General features: G+C 39.8%; 1 protein-coding gene across 2 annotated transcripts in view; it reads left to right on the forward strand.

Moving 5' to 3' along the window:
- The window catches only part of sept9b (septin 9b), a 76,337-nt gene that overhangs the window by 41,315 nt on the left and 11,705 nt on the right, over positions 1–23,317 (forward strand). For both annotated transcript variants that reach the window (XM_042485022.1, XM_042485021.1), the window contains exons 3-6: positions 12,544–12,729; positions 18,111–18,239; positions 18,387–18,468; positions 19,335–19,472. In XM_042485022.1, the coding sequence (XP_042340956.1) occupies positions 12,544–12,729; positions 18,111–18,239; positions 18,387–18,468; positions 19,335–19,472 (535 nt within the window). The remainder of the gene's footprint in view (positions 1–12,543; positions 12,730–18,110; positions 18,240–18,386; positions 18,469–19,334; positions 19,473–23,317) is intronic.

Consider the following 23,317-nt stretch of genomic DNA (forward strand, 5'->3'; position numbering starts at 1 on the left):
TATGCCAGGCTGTAGTTTTCTCATCTAGAGCAGGGGCAGTACTAGGCCTCAAGCAAGGCATTATGGGTCATCCGTCACAGTGTTTTTAATTCTGGGATGATGACGTGAATTTACAGAATGTTTTCTAGTTCACACACCTAATGGTTATTTATATTAGAATAAATTTCTAGCATGTTCTTCTTCTAAAACAAACAAACAAAAAAACATGCAAAACTTGTATTTTATCTTCAGGTATGTAGAATTCAGGGGATATATGGATATACTTGCAGAAATTGAATACAGTACAATAAGTCCGTTTTTTTTTTCATGTATAACCACAGAGAAAAGAAGCATGGTGTTTTCATTACCGTAGAATGAGCTGTTTATTTGTACATAGGGAGAAGGTCCTCATCTACAGAGATCAGAATTAGAAAATCAGAAATACTTTATTGATCCTAAGGGGAAATTATGGGTCATTGCCATGTTGTTCTGCAATAGTTCAGAATTTACAAACCAAACACTGGCTTCAGGTAAGGATATTTGTGCTTTCCTTTTTTTCAGTTTTATTGCATTGGCCACCATAGTTTTTCTACCTGTGAACGGCAAGCAGTATCAGAAAGACAGATTTTTTTTAACATAAAACTGCTTTATTAGGTTTTTCTACCAGTTTAAATCACCAGGTCCATTTGTTTTGGAGATTTAGAAACCTCGGCGGACAATTCGGCCTCGGTTAAAAACTTCCTAAATGTCTGGATATTAAGTTACCAGAGAAAAAAGGTGAGCACACATTAGCAGGACTGGGCTACCAGCCCATCTGAGACATGCCAAACTGCTTCTAAGAAACACTGATTTGTAACATCAAACTGCTTTATTTGGAACTTTTACTGGTTTTATTCACCTGTTGCATTTGTTTTTGAGAGGAAGAGACCTCTGAGGATAATTTGGCTTCTGCTAAATAAAACCTCCTGAACAATGAACACTTATAAAATACTAACCAGGAGAAGCTTCACCTGGTTGAAATCTGCAGTCCTCACCTCTAGATGCAACTAAAGCCCTCTAAATCTTACACACCCCACCTTTAATTGTCACCGTAGAGTTAATTGAACAAATAATACTTCGGTTTACACAGAGAAATTTAGAAACATATGCATCCTATTGATAAAACAGTTTTGTCAACTCATTCTCCTGTCTGTTGTTTCCCTTCACTGTTGGATTTAAGCACTTGTTTAAAGTTAAATGGTGAACTAATAAAAAGACCTAATTAGTGGTACATTTTATGGACAACCTACTGGTGCGACTCTGAGAAAAAAGAACCATATCCATGTCAGCTATGAACAGCACAATGCTTCTCATTTCTTCTCATTAAGCTCTACGCAGCCTCCACTGTTGAAGTATTCAAACCAGCTGGCCCCGCTCCCACTTCATACTGCTCCATGGGCTGTGTCTGTCCTTTCCCCTGTCCCAGTTCTCCTACTGCAGCTGTGGATGGGTCTGTGGCTGGACCCTCCTAGTACCCCATCCATGTTTCTCAGAAATGTTTCAGGCTTTGCCTGTGGTCAGTTAGCCTGCCGTAATAAGAGCTGCCCAGAACAGCAGTCTCTTACAGTTGTACTCGGCACCACAATGACCGCCCTGCTGTGTCGGGCTTTGCTTTCTCATTTTCTCAATCCCAGCTTGCAGCTATAGACCCAAACCGCGCTCACTCATGTTGTGTTTTTTAGCTTGTCACTGTTATTTTAGCATTTATCTTACATCTCATCCCTCCCTGGTCATGCCCTTTACCTCACTGACCTTTCCTCTGCAGCTCTTTTTCTCACTCTTTCAGTCTTTTTGAGGTGTTTCGGGACAGGTCATTATCTACACTACCAGAAGTTTCCGTGTGGAGAGCTGTATTTCAACACCGAGCAAACACCATCTGCTTTGCTCCATGTTAGGCCAGGGGTCGCATTCTCAGTGGGCCGACACAAGTGACAAAGCTGAAAGATGATGTGGGCCAGTGGCATTCTTCAGACCTTTTCTGAAGTGCCGACGTCTGTATGTGTTGGCTGTAGCCGTCATCGAGCCCACCGAACCTCATCGTCTTACACGGCAGGGAGTTGTTATGATGGAGAAACACGTCTGGATTTTTAAATCTCTGCGCACCTTTGGTTTCAAAGTACGGATGGGGGATTGAGTGAGAGGGATTTCCTCTTGGATGTAGATGACAGCCCAGCGAGAACCTCCTCTATCCTCCCAGCCCCCTTCTGTCGACCTCACTCTGTCACTACCTACTGTAAACACACCATCACGTTATCTCCCTCAAACAGAACGCAGTGTAGCATTAACACAAGGCATATACTTGACTTTGAAGTCACTGGGCCAGGCAAAAACTGGCAAGTGCTTCCATAGAGATTTAAAAGGAATATTTTTAAAGGGATATTTTTTAAGCTGGAGTCTATTTTGCCATTTTTGTGTGTGTAAGTGACTAGTGGAAACAGGAATTTTTGATATTGGTCCAACATTTAGAGAGAATGTTGCAGCAGCAAAACAGGCTGAAATGTAACCTCTTGGGGCATTTGGCACTGTCAGTGTACATCTATTATGGAAAAGATCCTACAGAGGAGTAAAACATTTTTATTGACCTTTTTGCTTGATCGTGTCTGTTTGTTTTTGTGTTTAAACATGTTTTGTCCAGAAGTGTCGCTCTGAAATCTTGTGAGGTGACAAGTTGCAGAAAGACAATGGTGGAAATGTTATTGAGAATTAGAGAGAGGAGTCCCAGGAAGAGTTTCTTGTGTTGTAGAGAAAAGGATTTTAGCGTCATGGCACAATACTATGGTGATTTTGAGAATGTGAAAAAGTCTATGAAATTTCAGAAAGTGACGTAGTTAGTCAAGATAACAAACAGATCATCTTATAGGGTCCTTTCCACAATGTTAGTGGACACCTATACAACAATCTGAGCCTGTCAGTGGCAAAACATTAACTTTTATTGGATGTTTATCAATGGAACATATTGGCCCAGAGTGGTTACATTGCAACCCACTTCTGCAGCCCTTTCTTTCAATACTGGAGGAATTTCAAAGATTGTTGCCTTAATTAATCACTCAGCCCAAAAAAGATTGAGAAAATAGGGTCTTGGTTGGAAAAGTTTCCCTATAAGACTTTGGCACTTCTAAATCTGTGGCTGGCCCACTATCAGACCTTTCACAGGTTGTAGACAAAACAATATTAACAACTCTTGGAAAGAATCTTGTATGGGAAAAGAGCATCTTAAGCCAGCTCAGTAAATCATGGCTGTAAGCACTGCCACAATGTGGTATCATATCCTCCCTCAGTCAGTTTGACCTTGGGGATGATGTTCATGAGTTTGGCCTATGCTGTGAGTATTTTGACTGCTTCTCCAACATGGATGCTTTCAAAATTCTTTGTCCAATGTTATTTGGGCACACATTATTTAATGTCTTGTCTTGTGTTTCCTCAAAGACATGTTTTCCAAAGGGTGATTGCCAGCTCTCAATATACTGAAGCTAACAAAAGCTGCTAATTGGTGTTCAACCAAACATGGACCATCTGTGCAACATTGTTTTATGGTTGCTTCAAAGTCATTTTCAATGAAGTTCTTACATTATTTTGTCTACTGCTGTTTCCCAAATGAAGTTTAGCTTCATCATAAGGGCTTTTTTTGCAAATGTTATTCAGTCTGGAAGCCCTTGTAACGAAATGTTAACTTAGAAAGCCACATGAAAAACTGCAAGAGTCCACTCAGCTATCATTTTTGATAGACAAAGTCTATTTTTATCACTGATGTTATATTTTTTAAATAGAGCTCTTCCTGTGAAACATACTCTTATCTCTCTTTTGCCATCTGAACCTTGGTCTCTGCAGAGTACAGCAGGTTGCACCTTCACTGCTCTCTATTGCCATGTGGATTTAAGCCATGCTCTGCATAACAGATTGTGTGTCTTATTGTCACAGTTGGGGGCACCTCCTACGTATTAGTGTCAATATTCATTATCTAGAAAATAAGCAATTAAAGTTGGCTTGAAAATGGAAGCAAGGTGTTTAAATTGGAGTGTTTAAGATGCTTATGTCCCAAGTTGACACGCCGTATTTCTCATTTGAGACTCTGGCTTAAAAAGCTCATTCCTTACCTGACCATACTCATAAACCAACGCCATAAAATTTTTAGATGATATTAAATTGTGCATATGTTAATCCTGTATTCATGTGACACACTTAATCACTGTCAGTCAACTCTGTGTGCTGCCTCTGTCTTTCTGGACCCTCCATCATCCAGACATAAAACTTAACGATCTCTTCCTCTTTAGAAGGAGCCACCAAAGGGCTGGTGGAAATGTCATCTCCGGTTTATAACAGAGAGAGAGGGAGAAAAGAGAGAGGAAAACACAGTCACATATGAAAGAAAACGACGCAGTGGCAGAGATTGAGGGGTTTCACCTCATGGGAACCATGTTTTTGAAAAGGAATAACAGAGCAGACAGTGTTTAAGAGCTGCCAGTAACGGTGTGCGAGTGGAAGAACAGGCTTGATACCTTCTTTACCCAAATTACAACCCCCTAAGTTCGCCTGCAAGCCTTGCTAAAAAAAATTGGCAGCGATTTGCAGAAATGTATCTGATATTCATAATTATGTTTCCATCAATTTATGATCAACTGAACTGAACAGATCAAGTCCTGATAGTGAAATCCGTCATTTTGTGGGGATAATGACACTCAAAAAATGTCTCCTCTGATTTACAGAAGTTTTGCCATTTAACTCAAGGGGGAAAAGTCTTTTTGGGCTGTGATGTGATGGTGTAATTACACTGTCTGGCCACCACAAAAACTGACCTCAAAGCTTTGCGCTCTGCCTGAGTTCTCTCCCACGGTGTCCTCCGTGTTGTTTCTACAGTAGCCCAGAATGGACTAGTCTAGAGACGCTGGCAATATCTGCGGCCATTCCTTTTTTCACATTTTCGCATCTGCAACCATAGTTCTACATGCTTGGCACACAGGAAGTTTTAAATTCTGCAACCTCACTGCTTGATGCCAATAAGCCCTCAAATCTGAACTTTTATGTGAAATGTAATGTTTTGGGTGGATTTGGATGTCCCACAAAACTTTTCATGGAAAGCAATTAAAGCAATTATTGTTCACACATGGTACAACAAACTTACTAATGACTCACTTGTCCTCACATCAAGACTACTTTATGATGAAGATTGGACATAATGTGAAGTTCAGTAGAAAACAAAAACTAAGCTAGATTTGAAGTATTAAATGACTTGGCATTCTGACAACGCAACAAGTTTAACTCCATGTGCCTGCTACAGAGAGCATAAGAAAATAGTTCATTATTGTCAAGTTCTCATTTCCTTGCAACTGCATCTTGCATGACGGCAGCAGATTTTAATATTCAGCCTCGAGCCAGTGCCAAAACTTCAGTGTGCTCATTAAAACTGCAGGCAAAGTTTGTGAGATGAACTATTTGAATCCAGAACTGAAAACAAATTATGGTCGACTGTAAAATCCCCCCATGAAGACCAGTTCCTCATGTGGAGCGACAGTCATCAACCACACTCATTTAAACAGTTTGGCTCAACTGCACTAATTACATGTTGTGCATTCCATGAATCCTTTTCCGGATATCTTTTTGTCTTCTTCGTCCCCTGTTTTTCTTTCCCTTTCTGCAGGGTATTTACCATTCTGATATTGTCAGGGCGGGAGTTGATAAATAACACACAAAGTAACCTCTCTTCTCATATAATTTAAAGCAGGGCTGAAAAGTGGTGAAGTGGCGCTTGTGGATCGAAGCAAACTGAATTTCTTTGGTTTTTAAGAGGCATCTCGAGAAGACAATAGAGGTTTTGTTTTCTGGATTGGCACATTCAAGTTTCACTCAGTGAATATTAAATGCAGGGTTGGATCTGATGTGCCTGATGGGATTTTAATGAAAGGCTTGAGAGGGGAGTGTTGAGTTGTGTGTGAGTCTGGAGTGGGAAGGGGATTCTCTTTTACAGTAAAACAGAAAAATGTATCTGACTGAAAGGGAACACTTTGTGTTGGTTTCCCAGGAGGGTTACATTACAGGTCAGTTAAAGGAAGTGGGTTTGATGCTTGAGGATGGTGGTTATTGATTTCTGTCAACCCTAATGTTTACATGTTACATACTTTTTGAAATATTAACGTGATATATTAATTTTCCGTGAAGGTTAAGGTTAGAGGAAAATACAGCCTAAAAGCCATTATGTGTTTTCTGGCCTTCACTGAGCTCAACTGGCGCTTTGGATTAACAAGAATAAATTATGCTGTATTCTGTTATGTTTTCCAAGGAATCTGTTGAGTGGCTCTTACTTCACGACAGTTTATTATGGTTTTCCTTATGTGCAGGCTACAACCAAGAAGTTTATTAAGAAGTTTATCCACACATAATGATAACATTATTACTTATTTTACTTTGTTCTGTTTTTTAACAATACATGGGGTATCATAAGGAATATGGATGAAAACTAAACTAAATTTAAGAGTGATAGTTCATCAAAGGAATACCTCAACCCCCAAATCATCATTTGCATATCAATAACTCCCCATGTGTTATGTTAAATTTGCACAGAAAACTTTGTTTTTCACATATGCCTCCCAATGACCAAGGAATCCAAAAGTTCCCAGTCTGAAAGGGCTGTCTTTTTGGGAATTGGTGAACATACGACTTGATTACCGAGACTTGAATTATACTGCATGACTTAAGTGAGAGTTCATAAACAGATTTTTTGATATCATTTTGCTGTAGTTTAATGTGGACCCCTATGACTTCAATTCATTGAGAACTGTTCTCAATTTCTGGAATCTTCCTCCCTGAGGGGGATGCATGAAAAACTAAGTTTTCTTCACAAATTCAAACTAACACAGGATGAGTAACTGATATACATAAAAGTGGTCATTTGCAGAGGTAAGGTATTCCTTTTAAGGAGCACTAGATTTGGTATTGCCCTTCCATAAGGTTGCGGGTCTCTACGATTTGAAAATTGTAAAAAGTAAATAGCAGAGGGTGAGATAACCAGACTTTTAGTCCCTAGTATGGGTCATGACTCAAAAACACTGGATTCTTGGAGGAATTTTTCATTATGTCCTCAGTACCTGTTAAATGTCCACCTCTTTCAAACTCTGTGCCCCAAGTTTATAGGCTAACACAGGCTTTCTGCTTAAAAAATGTACATCCAAAAGCTCAAGCTGAGATAACCCTGACAACATCATTAGGGTTTTTTTCCTGAGTTTTGACAAAGCTCCCTCCAGAACCACAGAATCTATCTGAATATCAGAATATCTGCTTTCACAAGCCGAGCAGTACTCCCTGTGACGAGTCAACTGACATTTTATGTGTTAAATTTTTGGAGTACCCCCAATAAGCTGCTCTTGTGAATGTAAATGCTGTGGTTTTGTATGCTGTGAGGCCCTCGGTGACAAACAGGAAACCAACCAACTACCATAATGCAGATATTGCACGCGCCAGAAACTCATACTGTATGAGTGAAATACAAGAATTCAGAAATACTTACAGGCACTTTTCACCAATGAGACCAATGTTTATACCCTGCAGACCATGAATAAGCAGCACAGTGTCACCTGCAGAAATGTCAGGTTTCATATAAAGCCAATGATAAAACTTGAAACAGCCTCCATTCAAGTTTAAGTGCACTCATAAGAAGATCAGGTTCTCTCTTTGATAGGATCTGTCCATTCATGCAAAGAAAAAACCTGAGATCATTTCCATTCATCAAACACAGCTCTCAGATAAGCTAATCCTAAAATGATGCTCTTGCATGTCACTGGGCAAAAATGAGAAGTATGTAGGCAGAGTATTTCTGGCTGCACTTTAATTAAGTTGTATTCATCTTGAGATGTTGCATTAATGAAGGGAGATTAGAGCAGCAAATCAAATGATTTCTTTTCTCATCGAGGGGTCAGTTCAGGTTCCCTGATGCACCTGTTTGGTTAACTTCCTGTATTATTCATTGAATCAACTGTGCACCCCTTTGGCTCACTGTGGCTTTTTTAGCTTCAGTTAAAGCTCTTCGAAGGAAGTTTGTTTTAGTGAAGTCTTGCATGTCTGATACACTGTTCTATTTTTATGCCCCCGGTGGGTTTGTTGCGTATGAGAACAGTTAGGATTTAACGGCCGAGGTTTCTGAGTCGTGATCTGAGTCACACTGTTATCTGAAATGAGGTTACTCATCCAGAAATGTAGTTTGCCGTGGCAAAGGTTATTGACGCTTTCTTTGTGGAACATCATAACGCTCAAACGCAGATCTGACTCATGAAGACACGCTTTGTTGGGGATGTAAATGGCAGAACTGTCACTCTGATACACAAAGCACATAAACAGTTATGTAAAAATGCAAGGGGAGAGGATTGCTAATGACCAGCTCATCCTTAGCCTGGAGAGTGAATCCATTAGGAAGCAGTGCTGATGAAAATGAAAGTGCTCAGTTGGGCTAAACGAGAAAGAGAAGTGATCATTAAAGCAGCAGGGTGGTTTTCAGGCTGGGTAACATTTTCGACTCTCCTGGCACTGCCACTTTGTTCTTCCTGTTTCCATTTCATGTGTTCATGGGTTTCTCACATTTGCCAGTTCTTGTTACTACGCTTTGTGTGTTTGCCTCCTCTACAGTGTGACTGTTTGTCTATTCTTAGAGAGCAGCCATGTAAGTCAGCAGATGGCCCAAGGCTGGCATTGTCACGGTGCCCAGGAGGCAGTTTGGCCACAGACCTGGAGTATGTCATTAGAGCTAATCTGCATTCTGTCATTCAGGAGGCTACTGATGCAATCGGGGCTCAATGTTAATAGAGTTCAGTGCAGTGCTAGCCAAATGACACTATGCAAACATTTGCAAACACATCTCACAGGCTAAAGATAAATCGATCCAAATGCCTCAGGATTATTGTATCACTTTCCAAGACATTGTGTCTCTCTGTCGGGTTTCTTGAGGACAGCCATGCAGCCCTAAATCAGCTTTAGCCCACCGTGATGGGGTATTCACACGAGGTTCACGTTACAGCATGGTTTGAACCGTACTCCTGAATGTCAGGATTTTCTTTACTCATAAAATGAATGTCCTTGCATAAAGTGAAACTGCCCTCTTTGGTCCTGAAATGCAAAACAAAATTTTGTATACTGATCATTTACTGATTGATGATAGCCAGGGGGGGATGGATTTTTCTTACTTTCCCAAGATTTCAGCAATTTGTTGAGTTTCAGCCAAGCCACACGTGGTATTGCAGCACAGTAGACAGTCTGAGAATTGAAAGTTGGAAGTACTGGTGGATATATTGAGACTGTTGAGGGTGTGGTTCCCTTCCTCACGGTCCAAAATTGTTGGGTTTTTTTTTTTGTTATGTTTTTTTTTTTTTGCTTGGAGGAAATATTTAGTTCATAGATATTCAGCTCACTCCTTAATACTCCCATACTGTTTGTGGATTACGCTGTAATGTCAATGCATACTTTTAATAACATGTATGATGTTAGCATACATGTCCAGTATGATGAATGAAGTAGTAGTTGTTGTTGTGACCTAGAAGTGGTTATGTGTTCATTCACATTGTGTAATTAAAGCATCACTCCAGCTAGTGTTACTATTTTTCACTTTGTTCTTTCTCAAAAACAGAATGGGGGGTGTGGCATGGATGCATAAAAACTGGATACAGCACTGGAGACAGGCCCCTGTTCATTCCTATGAAAGTTAGTATTAGTGTAAAAATAGTTATCTCAGCTTCTCCGCATTATTGGGACCACAGAGCAAGAACACACTAGACTTCACAGGCCGAGGGGCTAACCTCCGCTGGCAGAGATGGCTACTCGGTTTAGCCCCTCACTAGACTTGAATGAGAATAGAATTATTTGTGTGGATGGATCGAATTTGGATTTAGTGTTTGTTTCAACACTCAAAAAATAATAATCTACTGAGTTACAGATGTATTTTTCCCAGTGTAATGTTTGGGGAAATGTCTTTGGGCCCAATGGCATCATGTGACGGATCCAGATCCAGTTCTAGTTCCACAGTTTTTTCACTATGTCAAATTAGCTCCAAAGTCTGACGCACCAGATTGGCATGGATCTTAGCATGGAGAGCAGTAGATAAGTAACTCAAACATGAGTCATGATGTGGAGGACTTTTGCCCTCTTCCACCTGAAGGAGACCTTAATGAATTTGAATTTAACTTAAGTTGGATTTCAGTTATTTCTGAATGACAACAGCATAGCTTAACTATTTAAATGACAGTTAAAAGGGGAAATTCATTTTCAATTTAATTTTTCGACTTGGTGCACCAAGTAAATAAAATACTTTAATTATATATCAATATTTCATGTCTAAATATAGAAATCTTTAATAAGTTCATTAGTAATATTGAATATTGGCTAACTTTAATTAACAGGGTTTCCACTTTGGGGTTTTGATTGCCCTGTCTGCACATTTTTCTAGCAACGTTTCAAGTTGGCAGTTCCTCTAAAACTTTTTTCTCTTTTTTCCCATAACCTACTGTAGTATGTATATGTTACATGTTAAGCAATCATAGTGCTGTGTTGGGTCCAGACACTGATAAAACAATCCCACACAATCCAAAAACGAAAGCTCACTGTCTTGTTTTGCCTATTTAACATCTGCACGAACATTTTGCGTCTGATAAACATCAGCATAGCCAAAATAAAAGATATATTGACTTGCTAGCACCTGTTTGCCATTCAGATGCAGAGAGCTATCACAGTGCACCTGTACAAGCCTGGAGGATGACATATGACCTTCAGCTAAGTCATCTCTCTGTTGTAATCAACAACCTTCTTCTGTTTGGACTTTGAGCATAAATTAAGTAATTTGTCAAAAAATGTTTGATGAAAAACATGCCTAATCAACATTAAATGCCAAAATGTACTAGAGTGAGGTTTTAAGAAGTGGTTACACTGAATCTTTCAAGATGTACCATCAACTTAGTGTAAATGTGTGTGTCTCTTTCCCATGAGACGGGCCCATTTGTGCCCTTAAATTAACAGCACCCACAATGCTACAAGAGTTGCACTAAGTGGTTATTAACAACACTTTTCCCAGGACAAAGTCACAGACAACCAAAGAAGGGCTTTTATTTTCTTGTGGAAAGTCTGTCTGTTCTTCATAGTTGCAGTAAAAGCTGGAAAATTGATACTCTTGGCAAGACCACATGTCTCTCACAACCCCCCACTGTCTCTCACTGTACCTCCATCTGACACTTTCCATCTTATCTGAGGGCCCAGGAAGATAAATCTCTAAGGAGGAAAGTTTGATATAATAAAATGTTCCTCTGTTATTGGGGCTGCATTTATATTCTTATCACCAGTATTGCAGGCAGGCTGTCGCTGTGTTGTGTCAGACAGACAAATCAAAAGTACAGAGGCTTCTATGTTCTCCAGCAAAAAGCTTACAGATGCTGTCTCGATGCAAAACAGAGCCTAAACTATTACAGCTAAAGGATACCGTGTCTGTGTATAATCAGGATGGATGTCTCCACTCAGGTATATGTGTCTGTGGTTTGCAGTGTCTGTGACTGCGAACCTCACACAGACAATACCACAAGTTTTTGTCACAGCACAGGAAATGTTGTCTCCTCCTACATTAAGAAGAGTGTGAGTCGCTGCTGCTGCAAGCACATACTAGCACGTTTGGCAAAGTCAAGCTGTGTTTTTAGTTTGCCCGTTGCGGCGCTGCCTTGGCACACAGCCTTCATCTTCTACACAACAATTGATCCTCCTTAAAGTGAGGTAAGCCGTGATTTGTAGTTGGCAGCGTTTTCTCCCAACGAGGGCTGTTCGTTTTGTCTACCTAATCCTTTTAGGATTATGAAACATGCCTCTAATCTACAGCCGCACTGCTTCACTTTGGTTACAACTTCCACATCGTTTATTTCTGAAGAGTCAGAATTTCTCTTGTGGGCTGTGCTGCTAACATGAGGTAGTTGCTAATCGAAATGTATGCAGCATTAAGGAGCAACAGATGTGTGCCTGTCCCTATATGATTTATTGTCTAGTTTTACAGATGAGTTTATGCACTGGAGTAACAAGCACTGGGGAAACAATAATTCTTTCTTGAAACTATATGGGAAAGTTTTTCTTGTTGTTTTATGTGTGCATGCACATCTGCACATGTGTGCTCATGTCTCCCTGCTGTCACAAGTTGAGTTTTTGGCAGACAGTGTAAAAGACAGATTAACACCTTTCAGTGTTGTCTTGTTCAAAAGCGGGTTCTCACAAATGTGAATTTGAAGTCTGGTGTATCCTGTTTCACACAGGAAATGAACTGCTCAGATCAGTATCTTCTATGGTCCTCGCACTCAACACTGCAGTTAATATTTTTTCACATGCAATTTTCTACTTCAGTTGTGCAGTTTTTTGAAGTCACTGCATCCATTTTTATTCCGAACTTACTTTGTGCCGTCCGATGAGTAGAAGCCATACTTAATGATTGTATATTGAATATTAGATGATATATAAATCTAAGACATGAATTAACATCTCTTTTTATTTCCCCTTTCCCCTTTTTCTTTAATCTACATCTCTCAGGGTCAGAGGTCAGTCTGAGCCACAGCAACATGTCGGAGTCCGCCAAGCCCCACCACCCCAACCCACAAGGTAAGGGGGACAAGACCCATGGCAGTGACTTCAGTTACGTGGGCATTGATGCCATCCTGGAGCAGATGAGGAGGAAGGCCATGAAGCAGGGCTTTGAGCTCAACATCATGGTTGTGGGTGAGTCTGACATTCACACATTTTGTTTAACAAAAAGAAAGTCAACAGTTCTATTGTTCACCTGCAACTTGAGTGCGTGCAGAATGCCTTGACACTCAAACCACTCAAAAACCACCCAGAAAAGAAGACAAAAGTCATAATGTCAAGTCCCTTCAAACAGTGTTCAGTCGTCTTGACTTTTCTTGCCTTTGTAGTTACATTTTGTGTTGGTGACCCTAACCTTAACTCCCGCAAACTATGTGCATATGCATCTAATTTGCAATAGCAATTCACCTCCACTTATAGGAGCTTTATATGACATTTGGAAAATTAATATGGCAGCACACAACTATTGCTAGGTAAAGATATAGTGGAGTAATGGCATCCTGTGCGGGGAATGAAGTCATGCTACCTCTGTGGGTTTTTCGATCTGAGCTTCTCTGTTTTTTGTTTCAGTAGTGTTTTGGTGTTTCAGTCCAGCCCTGAAAGCATGTTAGTTAATGCAAGTTTATCACTGATTCTCTCCACTGCGTATTGCCACCCTCAAGTCCACCAGACATTAACCCCCGTAGCTCTTTCAGCATTGTTTTTAGCTCTGTTTGCAGACAATCTGAATCTTTGAATATCATATCGAGCTCTTTTAACTGTGCTTTAGTTGCCATGCGAAGGTACTGTGGGGGCAATTGAAACTTTATAAGGCTGAACACATGTGTTGCTCATGCTAAGTAATGACATATAAAAAGATATTTTTTTGATAAAAGGTTGGTCACCACACTGTATGAATACAACTAAAAAATATCTGTGGTATGATGTAAAGATTAGCTTAACTGTTCCCATCCAGCCTGACCTTGAGCTTTACTTGAGCCTGATTACGCCTTCATGTTTGATTTGGACGCAGCTCCTAAAATCTAAACTGACACAGATGTATCGGAGAGGACTTGAGGCTGTAATTGCTTCCAAATGTTTGCAATAGTTATTGACTGGGTACTGAATTCAGTAGAAAAGATCAGAAGGCATTTTCAATTTTCGCAGCAGCACAGAATGCAGAACAAAGCTTAGAAAAACAGGATGTCATTCACAGCATGCTTAGTTTGCAGATTCTCTCTGACCTGGAAAATACTCTTTTCTTTATTTGATTTATCTTGAAGCTTCACTTCGGCTCTCTTTTGATGCAGTCAAACAAACAAAAACAAAAAATGTTGTGTGTTTGCATGTGCTGTTCTACTTCGGTTGTTTAGTTAATAGTCAGCCAGCATGGTGCCTTCCTCAACAAGCTCTATTCTTTGTGTCAATGATGTAACAAACAGACACACTCAAGTGGACAAAAGGGGGCTGTCACTGCTGAGAAAGTGGCATAATGATGGCGATTACTCTGACGAGCTGAAGCTCACGCAGCAGCTACACACCACCAGTTACTGTAGATGTTACCATTAAGTCTCTGCACACACAATTATCCCTGAATGCACCTGTGCACAGGCACAAAGGCAGGCACGAACAAATCTATGCACATGTTGTCTTCTGAGAAAGGAATGTCAAAATGTGTTTTGACACACAGGGGGATACAGATTACTCAACAGGAATATGTTGAAAACCCTCAGCGATATCATGATTGGATTTTTTCATCCTTGGTGATTATGTTTGGATAATGTTGGCATGGTGGTGGTTATAGAATGCAGTCAGTCCGATTTCAGGCCCTGCGGGGAAGTGTTTTGTGCACACTGCTAAGGTGGCAAGTCGGCACAACTCCAAAAAGGAATAATACTGTTCATCAACAGAGACATATTGATTTATAGATGTAGGGAAATTAAGTGAAAGTGTAAGACAGAGTTTTAGCAAGAAAGTGGCAATATGACAAAGTAAATCTGTATTGCACATTTCTACATAACGCCAACATGTATCCACTTGTAGTGCTCCGACTCCTCGAAGATAAATGAAACCTGTATCATGAGACGAATAAACACTGAGTTGTGAAATGATACTCTCACATTGTGCACAACGCAATAAAAAAGTTTACTGTAAAATATAACAATGATGAGTTTAAACCTGCGAGATTTTGTGATTGCCAGAGGGAGCTTTGATTTTCAATGCTACAGCAACCTATGAAGTTCTTCTGGGTCATGCGGTGGCAGATAGTTGCCTCATTGGACTCCTATTTCTCACTGTAAGGCTAGTATTGACCTGCCTTTTGCTCCTGGTCCTTAAAATCCCAAGAACTAAATGTTTTCAATTTATTAGATCTTTGACTTCCTTGTCACTTCTCAGAAACTGGGCTGCATGTGGTTGTGGAGGTGTTTGTGATATTGAGTTAACCTATTACACACTGTTACAGTCTGTAGTCAGATACTTTTTTTTCACCGTAGGATTGAGCTTTCTTTGCATTAACTTCATTCAAATTCTTGTTGTGTATGTAAATGAAGAATTGCAGGATAACATAAATAAAAACAGCTGAACAGAGTGGAACAGCAAGTGATACTACCACTACTACTGCTGAAATAAAAACCCTGTATAGCTTTCCGATGTTCAGTCTCTATACATTAGCTATTTTTGACCATTTAGTTTTGTTAATTGTACTAGCGCTTGTGATTTAATATTGTACAGTTAACTTTTCCTTAGTAAAACCTTCTTTTTATTTCACTTGACTTTATAAAAAAAGTTGCTGGGAACTTGCTGTATATGATGTTGAAAGTTTCAGTTTTGATAAAGCATTTGCTTAAGGCATTTAAACAAAGGTTTGTGTTGGAGTTTGTTATATTTCATATTCTAAATAAATCTTAGTTTAGTATATTAGCATGCTAACATTTGCTAATTAGCAGAGATGCATGCTGTAGTCACAAAACATGGGCTCAAGCCACAAATTGATGACTTTAGACTTGACTTGACAAAATTTGACAAACTGACAAAAGGACCTATGACTTCACTCTGACATTTTGACTTTAATATACTTGATAACTTTCCCCAAACCCAAAGATTAAAAAGTATATTACTTAAAAGTTTGCCACAAATCACTTCATTTCCCTTTATTTCCCAAACCAGCTAACTTTAATATCATTCATTCACAGCAAGTCATCACTTAATTCCCTAGATCCACTTCATTTGAACCAATCTGATAGCATCACATCAAGTTGCAGGAGAGAACCATGAAGAGCTAACATTGTGCTGCTGAGCACCATTTGAAAAAATGATACCAAAGATAATTTCTTTCATGTACAAAAACTGCACAGTGGTCAAAAAAAAATGAAGTGTAGTCTACAAAATGTGCAGAGCAAAAGTTAAAGAGGAAAATGTCTTTCAAAAGAGGAATGTATTTTAAAAAAGTATTCATGATTTTTGAAAACGTAATTTATTATTACCTATTCATTAACACACAACATTTGGTGACTTGGTGTTTGAGTGCTAAGAACTGAGACTTACTTATGACTTGCTAAACAACAACAATGGGCCCACCACTGGAAACTGGAGCATATTTTGTGATTCTAATTAAATTTCCGTTGGCTAACAGAGATGTCACTGGGATGGCGAGTGAGGACGTGAAAGGTTAGAGCAGCAGAGGTCTTGGCCGTGTCCGTTGTGGTCTCCTCTGAGATGCATTTGCCTAATCCCTGCCCTCAGCCAGCTGACCTTTTGATTTCCACCTCGCAGAGCAGAGAAGGCAGCTAGGGTGTCTTAGTGAGTGTGAGAGAGAAAATATCTGAGTGTGTGGGTGAATGCAAGCAACTAAATGGACAGCATGTAGGGTGTGTGTGAAAGAGCAAGTGTGTGACAAAGATGGAAAGAGTGGTGGAAAAGGCTGCCCTGGGTCTCACAGAGGGCCTGGCAGCTTGGCAACGCTCCACACGGCACAGTGGATGCCCACAGGGGCAGAGGAAGGGGGGGGTGTGAAACAGGAATTGTTCAAAAGAATACCAGTTTTGAAAGTTTTTTAATACCGTGTGAAATGTATATAATACATTTTCAACCCATATTCTATTAAATTCAGAACAAAGAAAAGATATTTTATGTTCAACCTGAAACACTTTATTGTTTTTATAAATATGCAATCATTCTGAATTTGGTACTGGTACCCATGACATTGGAGTAACTTTCACATCTGTGAAGGTACAGTGATTACGATGAGGTACAGATTTTGGAGCAACATACGCTGCCATTTGGACTAAGTCTTTTTTAGGTATGTCCCTGCTTATTCCAGCGAGACAATGCCAAGCTACATTCTGCACGTTTTACAACAGGTTGGCTTTGTAGTAAAAGCAGTAGAAGCAGTCCAGACCTGTCTTCCATTAAAAATGTGGGTTACATTATGAACTGCAGTGTACGACAATGGAGACCTCACACTGTTAAGCAGTTGAAGTCACATATCAAACAAGAATGGAAAAGATTTAACTTCAAAACTTAAAATACTTGTATCCTCAGTTCCCAAAGGCTTACTGAGTGCTGTTAAAAGTAGAGGTAATGTTACACAGTGGTTAACATGTACCTGTCCCAACTATTTTGGAAAGTGTTGCTGGCCTCAAACTTAATATGAGTGTATATTTCCCAAAAAACAAAGCTTATTTGTTTTAACATTATATATCTTGTCTTACTGTATTCAATTGAATATAGATCAAAATGGATCTGCAAATCATTGTATTCTGTTTTTATTTACATTTTGCACAGCGTCCAACCGTTTCTTTGGAATTGGTGTGTATATGGATTTGCTGCCCTAGCTGTTTAGTACAAGCAACCACAAAATAACTGTGTTTCAAAGGACTAAACAAAAAAATGCATTGTGTATGAAGTAATGTTGTAAAGTCAAATTGAGTCTTATCTTGTATTTAGAAAGCCCAGTTTTCTGTAAGTTTCCTATATTCAATTTGGTTAAACTGCAAATAAAAATGGAGTGGATCATGATTTTATGTGCAGTGCTGATGTGTCATGGAGAGACTAATACCCAACATGTGTGCACAGTCCAGAAACTGTTTATTGTTATATATATCATATTGGTTATCCCCCAGTGGTTTGAGTGCAGTGATGCATCTTAAAATAGTTAAAAATGGCTTTTGCATGTGTATGTGTGTGGTCTATACAATACATCTGTCCTCTTGGCCTCTACAGCTTGCCTGTCTGACCCTGCAGCTGTCCTGCCATACTCATCTTCTATTGACACACTCACACACACACACACACACACACACACACACACACACACACACACACACACACTCATGTTACAATCCATACATTCGAGATGATGTCACATGCGTATTCAGTCTCACTGGTTTTGTGAGGAAAAAGCCTAAATAAACTCTTTTGTTAGAGCTGAATGAGGATCTTGTCTTTGCGATTGTCTAGGGTTAAAACCACGAGTGAATGTGTTCTCAGTGTCTCTAACTGTTGTGTGTCTTTGTGGGGTTTTTTTTCCTGATCAGGGCAAAGCGGCCTGGGGAAGTCCACTCTGATGAACACCCTGTTCAAATCCAAGGTGAGCCGTAAGTCGGTGCAGCCCGACCCCGAGGAGAGGATCCCTAAGACCATCGAGATCAAGTCCATCAGTCACGGTTGGCCAGTGTTCATGTTCAGTAGCCTACAGCCAAAATATTTGTACTAACATGTGTTTCATGTTGCACCATTATACTACTGATTCGTTGCGTTTTTTGTGTGCATGTCCAAAAGAAAAACTTATTATATATTGTTTGTTTGTCTAGATATTGAGGAGAAAGGTGTGAGGATGAAGCTGACAGTAATTGACACTCCGGGCTTTGGGGATCAGATCAACAATGAAAACTGGTGAGCTCAGGTTACTTTATCTGGAGGCCTCAGTAGCTTTAATTAGTGCATTTGTATGGTTATTCATTTAATCCGACTTGGACAAGGAAGCCAAAATTCAGTGTTTCATCAAAATAATTTCATCAAAGCAATCTGTATGCCTCTGTGGCCAAAGGCATTATGTTTTCAGGTTGTCCATCTATCCTTTTCTCTCAAGAAGTGATATCTCGAGAAGGCCTTTAAGGATTTCTTTTTTTTTTTTTTTTTAATTTGGCTCAAACATCCACTTGGACTCTACAATGAACTAATTAGATTTTAGTGATTGTAGGTCACTGTGACCTTGCATCCGTTTCATTCTCTTAAACGCAATATCTCAAGAAGGACCTGAGGTAATTTCCTTAAATTTGGCACAAACGTCCACTTGGACTTGGTCAGTGTGACCTCACATAACATGTTTATGGCCATAACTCAAGCATTCTAACAGTAATTAAAAAAGAAACCACACAAATGTCTTAAATGAGTGATGACATTTCATATCCAAAACATCAAAGGTCAACTTCACTTCAAATTTACAATACCGATTTTTCTTATTGTTTGTCATTTATTATTATTTTATGCATGCTACGTTGTTTATTTATGTAGAGTTCCCATTAGTGTCAGTAATAAACACACAACATGTAAAAGATGATAATAGCACATTAGGTTGCTTGCCTCAGGCACTGAATGTGTCAGGTCAAATTCCTTAAGAATATGTACTATAAAGTTGCAAAATCGAACTCTGCATGACATTATTCATCACTATAATTATATAATTCTTCAGTCACTGCTGTAGCTTGAATAACTGTAAGCAAGAGATTTTGACTGCTGTTTTGTATTTCCTTCATCAGCTGGCAGCCCATCATGAAGTTCATCAACGACCAGTATGAAGCCTACCTGCAGGAGGAAATCAACATCAACAGGAAGAAGAGAATCCCAGACTCCAGGGTGCACTGCTGCATATACTTCATACCTGCCACAGGCCACAGGTAAGATCACATATAAAAAAGCTGTGCACTCTTGTGACTCAGTGCCCGGCTTTTTTTCTTCTCATTCCACCAGTTTCTCCCACAGCTGCAGAGACTAATCAGGCCTTGTGGGAATCTCCCCTGACCCATTGTCTGTCCACAGCTCTTTAACCACATCCTTCTCCACCAGCTTTTCTCTATCATCTATGTCTGTAGTGACCACATGTGGGACTCATTCTCTCCTCGGGGACGATTAATATCACTCCAAGAGTCCGATTTCACAATGAAATTGGACTCTACAGTTCTCATGGTTTGGAGAGGTAGAGAGACAGGGAAACAATTATCAGGATGTATTAAGTGTCTTATATAATGCATCTTTGGTCTGAACATGTTGATTATAGGCTTACTAATTAATGTATTTACCCCTAAATTGAATGAAATTGTGTGGCCTTAACATGTCTTAAGTTTCCACAATCTGAACCTATTAATCTAATGAATCACTTTGCCTGAAAGTGTTTTTCCGCTGAATTAAATTTGAAAAAAGGGGCTGAATCAGAGATCTGGATTTGATCATTGATTCAGTGCCTTCAGTATTCGTCTGGAACACAAACAAAAAGATCCATTCCAGGTGGAGTCCGGCATGACGGTGGTCAGGGACGGGCACATTTTGATGAGGCTGCATGGAGCCGGAACAGAAAAAAAAGATCGTCCTTAGCATAAGCGATGCAGTTAGTCGGAAGTTGCAAGAATTCTAACAGTATTGATGCTGTAATTTGGCATCAGATTTGTTCAAGTAAATGAATCAAAGAAAGGTCTCCTTTCAGTGTCCTTACAACTTCTTGGCAGAGCGCACATCTCTTTCTAAACAACCAGGTGGTGGCTGATTGCTTCAATTACACAGCGTTTGTGACGGCACATTTTACTGCTGCGGAGATAACACAAACCACATTTCTCCTGCTGTTTTCTCAGTGATTAGGGTCTGTCTTTTTTCCCCCCAAGTCCACTCTGTAATTTGTTCAGTGTAACAGCAATGATTGGTCTGTCCTTATGTGCACTGAGGGTCAAGGAAGAGTACACAGCAAGGCCAAGTGCACACACACACACACACACACACACACACACACACACACACACACACACACACACACACACACAGAATTTATAGCCCATAAAGGAATCTTGTAAGAAATATTGTATTGTACGCATGCACATAAAAGCACAAACAATACCCATGTGCGCTAACTGTAAACACTCATCCACTTACAATCTAAGCGCATTTCTCCGTGACGGCTGCTGCTTCACATTTCTGTGCACCAGCAGCTCAACAGTTGTCCACTTAAACGCTCTCCATGAGTGGAGGATGACATGTGTGTGTCTTTGTGTCCTGCTGTTTGACAGACCCCCTCATCATCTGCTCATGTCGCCACAGCTGCGGCTTCAGAGAATGTGTGTATCCCCATTCGTGCAAAGCAGAGCGTGTAGTGGACTCGAGTGGGCAGTAGGCATGCTAACACTTGTATAACTACTCTTGTGTGTGTGTGTGTGTGTGTGTGTGTGTGTGTGTGTGTGTGTGTGTGTGTGTGTGTCACAACTCACAGCTGCTCAGTTCAACAACACACACACACACACACACTGCTCACTGTTCTCTCTGTCATTTTGAATTTGTACTGCTTCCCTCTCTCACACATGCATAAACCTCTGAGACATGCACACTTTTATAAATACATGAGAGTACACACTCATTTTGAAGACAAAGATGCAAACATCTGTTAGAAACTGGTATCTTTCTTACAACCAACCAGAAGGTTGTAGGTAGCAGAACAAAAGAGACATCTGTTGGGGCTGCTTTTGGGACCAGGCATAGAGATGTTTTTATGTTAAATGCATTTTCAAGCATGTTCATGTGCGTCTGTGACTCAAGCCCTATTTGCAAAGGACTCATTTTACTCAGGGTCTTCATATTATTTAGAAATTACCCCCCATGTCTATGTTTCATGCGTATTAGCACAGGACAAGGGAGGTCTGTATTTTACTCCAATTTAATGACATTACACTCTGGATATGATCAGCACAGTCATTTGTGACTCAGTGCTTCACCACACAGAAAGACTACACTGCACTAATCAATAGTGGTGATGCCCAGTATTAACAACCTTTTTCACTTAAATTGTGGGTCAAACAAACAGAACCAATTCTGTCACACAATGTCACATTTTATCCATCGTATCATCTTTCGAGATTTTGCTCCTCTGATTGATTTAAGCTTGCTTTTTTTAGGAAAATGGGTCTCCAAATTGTGTAGCAAGATGCTACAAAACTTTCATTCATAAAGACCAACTCAGCCTCCGTGATTTGCGGCCGACAACAGGCAGAAGGTGGGGAGAAAACAGAAAGCCTAATTTGATCCAATTTAACGATTAGCACAGGAGTTATCTCACAACCTTCAAGTTTAGCGTAATATTGAAGGTTGACCTAATTTACAATGGAGTTTTTATTCTTCTGCAGTGACAACAGCCATGGCCGGAAGCATTATGTTTTTCAGGTCTTCCGTCTGTCTCTCCCATTCTTGTGAACATGATATAACAAGAACACTGTAAAGGAAGTTCTTAAAATTTGGCCCAAATATCCACTGGGACTCAACAATGAACTTGTTAGATTTCACTTGTCAAAGAGGTCAAGGTCACTGTGACCTTGCGTCCGTCTCATTCTTGTGAATGAACTTTTTTTTTTTCTTCAAATTCCCCACAAATGCCCACTTGGACTCAGGAGAGAACTGATTAGAATTTGGTAGTCAAAGGTCACTGTGACCTCACAAAACATGTTTTGAGTCATAACTCAGGGATTCATTTACCGATCATGACAAAATTTCACATTGTTGTCTAACAGAAAAAATGACAAAATGATTAAAAACATTTTATCCAAAAAGTCAAAGGTCACTTTACTGTGACCTCATAATGTTGTGAAAAAAACACTTTTCTGGTTATTACTCAAAGTCATAACTCAGGGACAGAAAGGGAGACATTTGGTCAGATACCAGATTGGTGACAGCAATCTTGCATGTCCACCTTGAAAATGTGCTGATTGTATAGATCATCTGCTCTGTGGAAGGAAAGATTTGTATGATATATCCACATTTTCACACACATGATGTAAACCGTAACTTGACTGGTTTGCGGAGGAATAGAACTGCAAACCGATAATTAGAGGCACTTGACAAATAACAGACATTGCAAATTTGCGCAGGATTAACATTACAGATGACCTCTTCAATCATTGCAAAATACCAGAGGTCCCCAGGTAATGCTAGTCTTCTGCAAATGGTGCTTTTGAATTGAGAACATACAGTACATATTTGTAATCAAATTTTCTGTGCACCAAAAACAACATAACACTTTCACTTAGCGCTGATTTATGCTGGATTTGTTTGTTTTTCTCCCACAGATTTTAGCTGTTCACGAGTGGAAAAAAGTGTTGGAACTAACTCTAAAATCCTTCTCTATTATTCTCCTTTTGCTTATTTTCCCTGGCTTCTTCATTTCACACAGTTTTAAATTAGGGCCTGTAACCAATTACACAGACACAGCGCCAAAAGCCTCTGGACGCCTCTGCCATGTGACCACAGTCCAAGAATGACAGGCAGGAAAATGATGACAGAACTTCCCTGGTAGCTCTCACAGGCCTCTATCACTGGAGATATGCTCAATTTTTCCCCCCCTCCGATTGTCTTTTTATCTGACGTGTTTCAAACAGCAGTTTGTATTTATCGAGGTTCTAATGTAATTTGCGTGTCAGCATTTTGCTCTTTGAGTTACTTCTGTGGTTTCAAACAGACGAACGGTGCTCAGTGAAGCAGAACACACTCATGG

The sequence above is a fragment of the Plectropomus leopardus genome, chromosome 4 (assembly GCF_008729295.1).
Source record: "Plectropomus leopardus isolate mb chromosome 4, YSFRI_Pleo_2.0, whole genome shotgun sequence".
Taxonomy (NCBI): Eukaryota; Metazoa; Chordata; class Actinopteri; order Perciformes; family Serranidae; genus Plectropomus; species Plectropomus leopardus.